Genomic DNA, 13,436 nt, shown 5'->3' with positions numbered 1-13,436 from the left:
CACCATGATGGCCCATATATAATATGTCTGTTATTATGTAATACTGAGTTGATACTTACACTTAAAGCAATTCATCTGCCTCACATCCACGGCCAATTTAGAATCACCAAGTTACCTAACATGAATGTTTTTGGACAATAGAAGGAAGTTCAGTTTGGGGTTCTGAATCTTGCCCAAGAGCACTTCCGCATGTACACTGGGAAAGCTGGGGATTGGACGACTGTCTGCTTGGTGCCTGGTGGACAACTTGCTCTATCTCCTGTCCCAGAAAAGAATGTCTTTATAAGGACAAAGGCTCCATAGAAATGGTTTTGCAAAAAGATTTGCTTGAATAACAGTAGTTACTGGGCTTCAACCACTGGTTGGAGCAGCCAGAGTTGGATTTGTGACCAGTGGATCCACCACTGGGTTTTAATTCCAGAGGCAAGACTCACATAAGTTTAATTTGTCATTAAATAGCAATAAAACACTGTGAGTTAGTATTTAAATTGATCATGAAATGACTGAAGTTTAAGTCTTACTGTCACGTGTCCTCCCCCAGAACAGCCAAAAGAGATGGTGATATTACCAAAGATGATCGATGCTGGACTGTTTGAGCTGATAATAGTGATCACAGTAACCGCAATACATGTCACTGTTATCAGAATAAGGTGAATACAAGTGTGTGTGCAAGTCTGAAAGCATATAATTTGTTTGGCACCAGGATTTTATGATGATATATTAGTAACATGACAGGATTTTTATACATTAAACACATTTAGCTGAACTCAGATAGTCAAGCTGTAACTAACTCCATTTTTTTTTATCACTCAGACATCAGACATCTTTAGTCAGACCATACTGGTGAGTTCCTCTTTTCCCAGTATAGCAAGTTCAGTTCCTTTTATTTTTTATTTTTTTATTTTTTTGCCTGTCCCGTTTGGCTCTTTTGCCATCAGAATTGTTGTCTAAAGGCAAAGAAAGATGCCCAACGGATTTACTTTACCAAACTGACCATCCCAGCCTTGCCGTAATGGTCCATTTGATTCACCTTTTATTGTTTATTTTATTTTCACTTACTGAATACGGGACAGACTTGACTGGGGGAAAGAAGGGGAGAAAGAAAGAGGGAAAGAGAAACAGCTGAGAAGAGGGACGGGGGAGAAGGGCAAAAGACAAAAACCAACAGAACGGGCAGAGAAAAAAAAATGCATATATCGATCACCTGGATCACCTGCTGAGAAAGAAAAAAGAAAGCAAGCAGAAGAGAACAAGAGTAATAGAATAAACAACATCACAATGATATATGGGAATATGACAGTAAATACTAAATGTTAAACATTATTGTGCAGCACATAAGATCAACAGAACACAGTGTGCTTTGAGGTAGGAGCCAAAAAGGGTGTAGTTTGTGGGTGTGATCACCAGTGTGTACACCTGTGAGCATGGACGCGCTTGTTTTTTGTTTTTTAAAAGGTTCCTTCATGTAATAATCTGCTAGAGGGTGTGGGGGGGCCACAGCCCCGTCCTCCAGGGCGTGAAGCAGGTGTGGAGGAGATCAAAACTCCAGACATCCATCAGTTCCTTTTATTAAATCCATTCTGTCTCTCAGATACAGTGGATGCAGTGATGTGTGACTGAAAGAGGTGAGCTCAGTTGATTTGGCAGGTTTAAGTTTTCTTGTTCAAATTTTGATTGTTCAGATGATTCATCTGCTTGAACAATAAAATAAATTTCAAGCCAACTTTGATGAGAACAAAGAAAACAAAACTAAGCTCTGAATTATTACACATACAGGTGCAAGATCTTTTCTACAGTGATGCAGATTGAGACTGAGGGTGTCGCACTTCAAAGAGAGATACAATCCAGCAATTATATATATGTTCTTTTTCTTGGTGATGGGAAAAGGCCCTACAGCTTCATTATCTTTTTATTTACTATCATATCATCATAGCCATTAATAATTAAGTAAACCTTAGGCTTAAGTCAGCCTCAAAAAAACATAAAAACTCTTTCTGAACGCAAGTCTGTCAGAACAGTAACAGATGTGTGCTTTGTTCTGTGGTTTAAAGCAAGCATTAATAAAACATTAGGTTTAACATTACCGTAAAACTCCTCGTTTTGCAATTTTACAATGAGCCAAAAAAGAAGAGTTATAGGAACTGTTGTGATATCACTCAGAGCTGAAGGGACAGCACTTAAGGGGTTTTTGTGGGCAGTGGTGGTGCACTGTATGTGGAAGTGGGGGTGTGAGTTGTCATCTCAATAAATGAGGCTTCTTTTTTTGGGTGAACACATTTGGTGCATTGTGAAATGAAAAATACAACAAAGAAAGCCGAGGAGCTAGAAAATAAATATATGTGACAAAAATGGGACAACATTCCTCTCCCATGAGCCCAGCAGCTGGTTTCCTCAGTTCCCAAATGTTTATGGACTGTTGTTAAGAGGGGATGCTACACAGTGTAAAATCCAGCATTTTCAGGCGCTTGCATTCTGTTTGTGATATTTACATTTTACACACTGTCTTAACTTTTGTCAGAATTCAAATCATGAGCGAATGCGACTTTTTAAAAAAAGTGCTGTTGGTAAACGAAGCGATTAAACAATAAGAGTCCAGTTCTGAAAGTGGGTGCTTTCAAGACCAGCTGTCAACATAAATGATGGCTGTGAGTTTCCTCTTCTTTAGGCCAGTAATGCAGCAACACCCCAATACAACAGGGACCCCGTGTGGTGAAATGATGAACAACACTTCATCTTGGTCTTGGTCACTGAATGCCTTTAAATTGCTGTTAATATGCTGCATTAATCCCTACAAATAGGAAGATTCAGTATTGTGATCATTAAAAAGAGTTGTGCATTACTAAATCAATAACAATAGAGTAATATATCAAATCATATTGGGAGCAAAATATCAATTAACATCTGTCTTTTTTGTATATCATTGCAGATCTGCAATGCTTAGTGTTCAAATACTCAGTTTGATGTATTCTAATTTATTATGCTTTCCAAATACAGACCACACAGCTACTAGTCATGATGGAACTTTCTGAGAGCAAAATTAATTAATGAAATAAAATTTTAAAAAGTCTGCCAAAATGTTGTGAGAATTTTTGTAACTTTTAAGCAGAAATGCCCAAAGTCTCTTCCTGTGTGACTTTCTTAGAGCTATTGTAAATCTATTTCAAAATCATTCCCTTCAAACCACCAGTCTTATCTTTGCCATCTATTTCCTGCCAAAACTGAACTCATCATACCAGAAAAGAGAAACCGCAGAATTGGTAAGGTCTGTGAAAATGGAAAAATTTACGCATCAGTAGCATCAGCAACAACAACAAATAAGTATGTACAAAAGTATAGCGGTAGCAGATCTATGCACTCTCTATGGGACTAAATGACAGATAAAGCGCTGCATTGAAGTTTCTTGAATTTGTCAAAAAACAAAACAAAACAACAACAACCATAAAAACCAAAACATTAAATAGTAAATAAAGAAACTTTGATTTAAGAGCTTAATATTGTAAACAGCAAATAAATATATAAAGAAATAAAAGTTTACTGCAGACAATATTTCATACCCTCAGTGAAATAACACAGCAAATGCTAGAAAACTGCCGGTGATAATGATGGTGTTCTGTACACGGCTGCACCATTACAGAAACTTTGCAAACTATATTTTAACAAAAATTACACTCACAACGCAACACCTGAGGACAGGATTGTGACTTTTATACTGAGCAATGTTCTTCACAACAGACTGCAGCTTTACAAAACTTACAAACCATACACTCCATCTTTTCATTTCATTTCTTGTATTTGATTTAAAGCTGCAGAAGTAAAGTTTCATATCATAAATAATCAAGTTAACTTTCCATTGTATTTGCCACGTAAACATTGGCATGACATACTGGTTTCTTCATTGCCCAGTGCCTTCTCTATTGATTGTGTAATTTTCTACTTTAATCTTCAACTTCTTCTTTGATGGTTTTCAAAGGAAAAATAACTTTCTGTATTCTGTGGCATTAGTGGCAGCACTCCTCTGCAGGATAAAAGGAGTTGGCTGTGTTACTTAAATCTCCTGCAGAAATACATACAATATAAACACTGCAGAATTAAAATCAGGTGCAGTTTGTTTTTGCAGTAGTGGAGATTACCATAGAAGCTTTTCACTGCATCATGGTAAAAGAAGAAGTTATTTGCATTGATAAAATGTTGGAGGCTTGCAGAAAGTAGCTCACTGTGGCTGTTTGTTCTTTTTTGTCCCTGCAATACAAAAAACAAAACAAAACACTAATTCCAAATAAATTGGGACAATATGTAAATGTAAATTTATCCAAAAATATATAATATAGAAAATGTATGAAATGCTTATATTGAGAAAATGTGTACTTTTATTTCATTTTAACAACGTGCCTAAAAAAGGTTGGGACAGGGCCATTTTTACCGCTCAGTAGCGCCCCCTCTTCTTTGAACAGCAGTCAGTAAACAACTGGCAACTGAGGAGACCAGCTGCTGGACTTCTGTGAGAGGGATGTTGTCCCATTCATGTCTGAAAAAGAATTCTTGGGTCTTTTTTTGTGGTAGTTTTCTTTCCATGATGTACAAAACGTTTTCAGCTGCCTAAAGGATGCAGGCAGACGAGATAAACTCTCAGACTCTTCTACTACAGTTTTTGTTTTAATAGTTGCAGTATGCAGTTTAGCATTGTCTTGCTGAAATCTGCAAGGCCTTCTCGGCGTTACACAGAACAGTTCCACTTCCCCTTAGTCCATTATAAATGAGCACTGGCCCAGAGAAGATGATGATGTTTTTGGGTCATGCTCACATATGACTTTCTTCTTTGCAATGATAACCTACATTTCTACAGACAACAACTTCTAGAAATGTTGTGTGAGAATCATCCTTGTTTTTAATGCAGTGCTGCCTGAGAGTCTGAAGATCATAGACATGGGTCAATCCTGATCATCAGCTTTGTTGTTTTGTACAGAGTTTTCTTCAGATTGTCTGAATCTTTTGATATTATATAGACCACATAATGCAAAGTCTTCATAATTCAACATTGAGGAAGAATTTTCTGTAATTGCTCCAAAATTCATTAAACAATTTGTTGCAGACTGGAGAAACAGCACATGTCTGCTTTTGGGTCGTAAATAATGCCAAACATATTCTTTTGTAATTTCGAGATTTGAGTCTGTGTGGAGGGTGTTTTATGCACTGTTTCTAAAAACATTTATTTTATATAATAATCTAATAGTTATGAATCCATGGGTTGTTTGCTAAAATATCCGGAGGTTATTCAGTTCAGTTCAATTCAATTTTATTTATATAGCGCCAAATCACAACAGCAGTCACCTCAAGGCACTTTATATTGTAAGGTAGATCGTACGATAATACATACAGAGAAAAAACAACAATCGTATGACCCCCTATGACCAAGCACTATGGTGACAGTGGGAAGGAAAAATTCCCTTTTAACTCCTTTTAATTTCTTTTATTTAAAAGAATAAAATAAATATTTAGTCAAAAGTCTTTGTTGGTTTAACTTTTATCAGTGGGTGTTTTTTAGTCATTGCTGGACTAAAACTAGTTAAGAAAAATATAGTAAAGTAATGATAGGATGTATACAACTTAACTGCAAATTCCATTAATGTACATTTTTCACTGTCTTTCCAACACTGAGTAATGCACAGCCCCCATGCTATCTCATTCACAAAAAATCACAACCTGTCAGATCTGTCCAAACTTTAGCAACAGAGTTTTTTTTCTGCCAATCTAGAGACAGCTACATAGAAAACACAACTCTGTTCTCACAACACAGGTTATAAAGATAATCAAATTTCTTAAGAACTGACTTTCAGTATGAAAACGCACACAACAAATTCAGCTCAAATGAGCCTTCGAAATTACTTTGCAACAAGAAAAACTGATTTTGTTCACACATGCTCTGACAGCACTGAGACACTTTCACACCCACAGACTGACACTGTGAGGAAATGCTGTCTGAAAACCAGCAGGTGACAGTTTGTCAGGTACAGACCAGCGTGGTATGTTTGCAAACCACATTTTCACCCTTTTTTTCATACAGTAAAAAACACTACAACACCTGCAGGCGGGATTTTCACATAATCTTTAAGTAATGTTTTGAATTAAAATACTGTGGGAGATAAAAGAGTACAGCTTTTGTTACGACTACAGCCTGCGCCATGTCATGGAAAACTACCTGCAACCAAAAACACTCCTTGATCCAACATATCTAACAGTATAGAAGCAAGCAACAATCAAGTCAAAGAGAAAACCTTTAAACAGAATAAACGTCCAGCAAATTTCACTTTCACAACCACAATCTAGTCCTGTATTACATGTTTTGTGTGTGTTTAAGGCTGTTGTTACGTTTGAGGATTTAGAAAAGAAGAAAGAAAAAAATGAGCACCAACCAAACAGTCTACTTGCAATTACTATTCAAGTCTCAAAACTTTGCAACCAAATTGAAACTGGCTGTCATGACTGGAGAAGAAAATAAAGGACCCACCGACATAGACAGGAATAAGACTCAAGTGTAACAGAGCTAACAGATTAAATAACAGAGTCTGTCTTAAAACATGATCACTTTCCCAGGTGATGGAGTCGGGGGGCGGGGTGCTGTCTCAAAATCTCAAAAGATTAGAAGAGCTCATTTTGAATTTAAGTGAATTTCTGCGCAAACAGTATAAATACAACATGTGTCTTGGTTTAGTTCAGAACACACCGCAACAGTAATGGGAAAATTGTCCAGAAGACGGTCATCAAGACCCTCCACAAAGGTGGTAAGGTCATAGCTAAAGAGGCTGTTTGCAGAGCGCTGTACCAAAATATACTGACTGTCTTTTAGGTACATTGGAAGTATTTTAATTAGTTCTTGGAAAGGTGACAGTGATGTCTGTTGTTTGAAACAATTGTCAAGAAAAGTTGAGTGAAGAACTTGCGAGAGGTTCATAAAGATTGAATTGAGGCTGGTGTTAGTGCATCGAGAGTCACCACACACAGACATCTTCAGGAAAGTCATGTTAACCAGTAATGCTGAGCAAGGGACAATGTGACAAGCCTCACCTGGCTGAGGAGAAGAACTGAACTGGTCCTCAGTGATCCAGTCTTCTTTTCAGATGAAAAGAAATTTTGCATTTAATTTGGAAATCAAATTTTAGAGTCTGAATGAAGAGCAGAGAGTCACAGAATCCAAGTGTTTGAAGTCCAGTGTGAAGTTTCCACAGTCTGTGATGATTTTGGGTGCCATGTGATCTGCTGATGTGTCTAAAGTGAATACACAGTCAACACAGCCAACTACCAGGACACTTACTTCATGGCTTTACCTGCTTTATGAAGATGCTGATTTCCTTTCTCCAGCAGGACGCAGCATCCAACATACATGAACTGAACCCCACAGAGAAGCTGCGACATGTTATCAAGAGGAAGATGAGAAACACCCGACTCCGAATTACAGTTGAGCGTAAGGCCTCTGTCAGAACACCCAGTGCCTCATGCTGATCATCTTCATGCTATGGCACACTGATGAAGTAGTGGTGAGCATATAAATAAATAAACTTTTCACAAGTTGGACACTTCTGTATTGTAAACAAGTTTTTGTGGAACTTGTTCTAAAGATTTGAGACACTGTTTCCTGATTTTAATGAAGCCATAATCATCAAAAAGGGGTTTAATTATTCCACTTTGGATCTAATGCCTATAGATTATATGCATCTAAAGTTTGGCTTTTTAAATTAAATTGTGGAAAAATTAAGTTTTATATATAAAACTTGATAATTACAAACAGAACTATTACACATCACAATCTGTTGAACACTTATTTTCTTATTTCCTTCCATCCCATCAAATAAAAAACACAAATAAAAAACAAAATCTCCAATTAAAGATTTATTTATTCTTTTACTTCTAAATTCTCTTTTGGTTGTGTTGTTTTAATTTAATTTTAATTTTGCTTTGTTCTTTGTTTGGTTTGGACAAAGAGGAACTCTGTGTGCTTACTCACACTTTGTCATTGTGGTTCTCTTTGCCAACACTTTTTCTCGGTGTTTGCCACATGTTGTATCAATTTGAGTCTCCTGCTGCCAGACTTTGTGTTAACATCAAAGTGGACCAAATCAGGAACACTGTGATTCCTAAGACGTCTTCTTTTTTGTCCGCTGCCTGTTGTGCACAATGAAAATTTGCAACAGAATATCCCACCTGCTGTTCACGCTTATTTACATTTCATTACACACAGGTAAGACTCTTATGTTTGTACTTATTTTCTGCACAGTATATTCTAGAATAAATGTTATTAGAATTAACGTTATTACTAAAATAATAGTGGAAAAAAGCAGCTTTTTTAGCCCTAACTTTTTGCCACCATGTCACAATTTAATTTTGGCAGTTCTGGGTGCAAAACAACTCAAAGCCTCGGCTGAAGTGTCTGCATTTATTGGAAATGATGTCACCATGCCCTGCCAATTAAACCATCAGCCAGAGAATACAAATATTACTCAGGTTCAGTGGACTCTCCTGCAACCAGAGCAAGAGGGAGTCCCCCTTATTGTTTATAACAGTCAGCTTGGGTTGAATATTCCCAATTCTCCACTGAGCCAGAGGGTGAAGTTGGCAGGACAATCGCTGATTATTAAGGCTGTGGAAATGGAAGACGCGGGGTTGTACACCTGCAGCATTTCCGCCTTTCCCAGTGGTAAATTTGAAAGAATCACCAAACTTGTTGTTGAAGGTAAGTAAAGTTATCTGATCTGCTTGATTCAGAAACACTAAATTAATATTTTTAAAGAACCCTCAACATTTGCTAAAGTTATACTTTTGACTTTTGCTAATTCCCATGCATTTGGAAAGGATGCATTTGGACTATGGGATTGTAATCTTACTGTGAGGCGACTGTGCTAACCTCGTCACATCCGTGCAAATATTTAGGAACAAAGGCTGCATGGAAATAGTTCAACAACATGATTTGTTTGAAAAACAGTTACTCTCATAGGTTTGAATTATTAAATAGGAACATCAGAACTATTACCTTACATCATGTGTCTGAGGTTATAATCTTATTGTTGTGTTTCTCCCATAACGATACCAAGGTGAGATGGCGAGATTACCAAAACTGATCGCTTTTGGAGTATTCTTGCTGATAAATGGGGCCATGATAGCCACGACTTATTTCATAATAAGAAGAATAAGGTTTGTACAAGTGTGTGTGTGTGTCTGTCTGTGTCTGTGAGCTGTTAGAAAGCATATTTCTACCAGGACCAAAAATGTGTCATTATTAAATATTACTGAGCAACGTTTGTCAGCAAGTCAATATTTATAGCTGAGAAAATTCACTGCTGAAATCAGGTATTTATACTGTAACCAATCATAAAACTCCAGGATGAGGATTTTATCATGACATATTAGTATCACAACAGCATTTTTTAAATGTATTTACTAAACATTTACAGTTGAAATCAGATACTGAAACCATAGCCAATCACAAATCTCTATTTTTATCACTCAGACGTAACGTTGTCTTTGAGCATCGGGTCTACACAGGTGAGTTCTACTTCTCTGAATTTCTAATACAGAGCAGCAATTTATTTTATGGCTTTAGTCTCGTTTCATTTCGTTTTAATAAAACGATTCTGTCTTTCAGATACAGTTGAAACAGTGATGTTAGACTGAAAGAGGTGAGCTCACAGCTGGTTTAATTTAAGATTTCTAGCTCATTTTTTTTTTTCAAATTTAGTTACTTTGACAAAAACAAATTTGAAATCAACCTGATGAAAACAAAGAGAATAAAAGCAAGTACTGAACTGTTACACGTGCAGGTACAAGATCTTTTCTGCAGTGATGTCGAGTTCAAACCATCCTGAAATGTACCTCATCCTCCGCTGACAAGCATAAAGAGACTCAGGATGTTACGCTTCAAATGAAGATACTCTTTTACATTACTCATTACAACAGTTACATCTTCATAGCAATGGATACATAAAGTAAAGCCTACAAGATGCTACTGGTCTATATTTCCCTTAAAGCTTTTTTTTTTTCTTGTCTCAATGCATGCCTGCCGAAAGGGTAGTAAATGCATGCTTGGTTCGGTGGTTTAGAGCAAACATTGGCCAATCTTTGCATTACAGCAAAGTTTTTCAATTTACAATTTCACAATTTGCCTAAAGAGAGGAAGTCACAGGAAGTACTCCTGCATTGCACATTCCCAGAAGGGACACCACTTAAAGGTGTTTTGGGGCAGCAGTGGCCCAAAATGTGGAAGGTTTAATGGGTGTTAGAGTTGTCACTGCAATATATGATTGGCCACCACGGCGCTCCATATATTTGCCTGGTTTGTTTCTCCTGATGGTGTACCTCTGTGAAAGGTATTGAGGGCTATTTGCAATCAAAAGTTTTAGTTGAGTCTTTTGGCTGTTGGTTCCAAAATCAATTGTTGGCTGTGAATATTTCTTCCATGAGCCAGTAGAAGCTTGTTCTGCTACTGGCTCATGCAGATTGCAGAACAAGCTTCAGCGCAATGGGGACCTCATGTGCTCAATTGATGTAATGCAATTAGCCTTTAAATTTGGAAGTGTTCAAATCAAACTTGAAGACCTCCCTATCTTCATATATGTATGTGTATATATATACACACACACACACACACACACACACACACACACACACACACACACACACACACACACACACACACACACACACACACATGGTTGTTAGACATTTGCATATAATGAGTATGCTTGTGTATAAATGAATGTCTTGTAATCTTTTTTTACCTCATTTATTATAATTTCTCTTTTTATTTTGACTACTTTGGCCGACATTTGATGTCTTTTAAACGTGCTATGCAAATAAAAACTTAACTTGACTTGACTGTTAAATTGCTGCACAACATCATTTGTATCATTTGTGTCATTTTCAAAACAGTTGAGGCTTTTTCATAACAGAATCATCTCTGCAAAAGACACACAAAAAAAATTGAAACCTTTTTCATACATGTCAAAGCAAAGTCAGTCAATCCCTTCAACTCTGCAACCAATCAGTACAAACCGTGTCACCACTAGTTTAAAGACAGACACAAAATCAAACTTTATGGCGTCTGGAAAATTGCCTGCAAAATATGTGTGCCTAGTGTAAAGTAAATAGCATTCAGACATGACAATAAAGTGTGTTTACACAATATCACTGATGAAACTGTACATGGGAAACTATCTTCTTTTTCTTTCAGCTGCTTCATTTCAGGGATATACACAGCTGATCCTCTTACTCCATCTGACTCTATTCCCAGCATCCTCCTCTGTCTCACCAACCCTCTGCATGTCCTTCTTCACATCTTCTATGTGGTCTTCTTCTTTTCTTCCTGCCTGGCAGCTCCATCTTTGGCATACTCTGTCCAGTACATCCACTATCCCTCCTCTGCACACACCCAAACCATCTCAGCCTTGCCTCTCTAACTTTACCTCTAAAACTGTCAACCTGAACTGTCCCTCTGATATATTCATTTGTAATCTTGTTCATCCTGCTCACTCCCAATGAAAATGTCAGCATCTCCAGCTCTGCCTCCTGTCTTTTTGTCAATGCAGTCTTCAAACCATAAATCATAAATCACACTTCACTCTTGTTGCTGTCCTCCTGTCACAAATCCCCCGGACTCTCATCTCCAACCACTCAACCCTTCCTCCAATCTCTTCTTCACGTATCTTGTGCACTATTCTTACATTTTTATCATTTCAGTTCCCTCACTTTCATTCACATACATGTATTCTCTTCATGTCTCCTGCTCTCTTTCATCTGCTCCTGCTCTAGCTCTAGCTGGCAACACTTCCATACCACTCAGAGCCTGTTTATACTCCTCCCCAAACTCTGTGCAACGTTTAACCAACAATTTTATCCTATAATTACTCTCGTCCTCTTCTTGGTTTCCAAAGTGATCCTACACACACTACCATTCGATGCTGTCTAGCTTCATTCTCCCCTGACACCACTTTGCTATCGCTTTTAGATTGCACCTTGTTCCACTTTTATGTTCCTCCCTTTTCTTCACCACATCCATTTCCTTTCTTTATGCAAAATACACCACCATCTGTCCATCCCAATTCCTCCTCCTTAAAATAATGCCTGTCCAACACTTTCTCATCACCTCTGTTCAGTTCACTGACATGTCCACTGAAGTCTGTCCCAGTCACCACTCTCTCCCCTCTGGGAATACTCTGCACCACTTCATTCATCTTACTCCAGACTTCCCCTCTCTCATCTAACTTGCATCCAGCTTTTGGGGCATATATACAGACAAGATTCCACATCTCATGTTTGATTTCCAGCTTCAAAATTTTAATGACTCAGCAAGGTGACACCCAGCGAGCATGTTGGTCATGAAGGATGTCACAGATGATGCTTTGTTCTCTCTTGTTCCCCAAGAGTTTTCAGATATCTTGTGTTTATCAGGGTGGTGCTTCCTGAACTCATAATTATGGGAGTGCATTTCCTTGAACAATTACAGAAACAATCCGGTTGAAGTGGAAATGTTTCAAGGCAAAACGTACATCAGGAGCATTTAGACAGATGTCATATAAGCTTGCAGTTAATGCAAACAGAAGAACAGAAAAATCATTGGTGAAGTTTTCTGTATAAATCAAATCCTGAAGTTACTGATGCTACTGCAATTTAATCCTATAACAGCACCAGCCAGAACCAATTATAAGAGGTGCAATAGATCCATGCTTTCTTCATATGACAACTTCTGACCCACCATCTCAATGCCACAGCAGAACTCAAGACTCATAATTTCCTCACTTGTTCAACTTTGGTGAATATATAAACTGTAGCTTTAGTTTCTGTTCTCAGCTGACGGGAGTGGCACCCGGTGTGGTCTTGTGTTGTGTGTTTCAGTGTACCTTGGTTGTAATGAGTGTTTATTAGTGTTACTTTTGCCTTCAGCTGAAGCAGTGTTGCTAATCTCATCTGAGTTTACTTGTAGTTTCCTGCATTGCAATGCACTGACTAAATCATGCAAAACACATCTATAATTTTCTTTAAAGCTACACTAGAAGTTGACTTATCTGTCCATCCTTTTGGTGAAATCTCATTAATCTCATCTAATTTGCAATTATATTTAGCATAGACAATTGTGGCATTTAAATGTATGAAACTTTGTCAGAAATAGTGAAATATCTCGGCAACTACTGGAAGATTTAAGGTCACTGTTAACACATTTTTGTTAATTCTCAGTTTCCCCCTGTTTCTAATCTAGCTTTGCTCATTTCATCTTTATTAGTTTCAGTGCTCATTTTTATTTTTATTGTAGTCTGTGGGGGGGATGGTATGTTACATAAACTTTACAGACTTACACTTGCTGGATATATTAGTCAAACTAACCCATGTGCTGCTTTCTGAAATATCTTATAAAAATTAAACTAGTGTGGTGGAAAAACACACTGCTTTTTAAA

At 37.5% G+C, this 13,436-nt stretch overlaps 1 protein-coding gene across 1 annotated transcript; it reads left to right on the top strand.

The window, feature by feature from the left end:
• Positions 1-8,156: 8,156 nt before the first annotated feature.
• LOC146564121 (nectin-3-like protein) lies at positions 8,157-10,794 on the top strand. Its single transcript, XM_085290358.1, has 6 exons — positions 8,157-8,233; positions 8,384-8,725; positions 9,084-9,183; positions 9,500-9,534; positions 9,635-9,668; positions 9,810-10,794. Exons 1-5 carry the CDS (start codon positions 8,170-8,172, stop codon positions 9,661-9,663), a joined length of 570 nt encoding a protein of 189 aa, XP_085146484.1. The 5' UTR covers positions 8,157-8,169; the 3' UTR covers positions 9,664-9,668; positions 9,810-10,794.
• Positions 10,795-13,436: the final 2,642 nt, after the last annotated feature.

Source organism: Mchenga conophoros, linkage group LG11 (genome assembly GCF_057382185.1).
Source record: "Mchenga conophoros isolate Kocher_MC1m ecotype Shallow Benthic linkage group LG11, M_conophoros_male_GT1.1, whole genome shotgun sequence".
NCBI classification, from domain to species: domain Eukaryota; kingdom Metazoa; phylum Chordata; class Actinopteri; order Cichliformes; family Cichlidae; genus Mchenga; species Mchenga conophoros.
The sequence above is the reverse complement of the archived record's forward strand: the minus strand, read 5'-3'. Positions and strand labels throughout refer to the sequence as shown.

Coding starts and splice junctions, on each gene's coding strand:
- LOC146564121 (XM_085290358.1), top strand. CDS start 8,170: ATGAAAATTTGCAACAGAATATCCCACCTGCTGTTCACGCTTATTTAC. Junction 8,726..9,083: donor CACCAAACTTGTTGTTGAAG/GTAAGTAAAGTT, acceptor AACGATACCAAG/GTGAGATGGCGAGATTACCA. Junction 9,184..9,499: donor TTCATAATAAGAAGAATAAG/GTTTGTACAAGT, acceptor TTTATCACTCAG/ACGTAACGTTGTCTTTGAGC.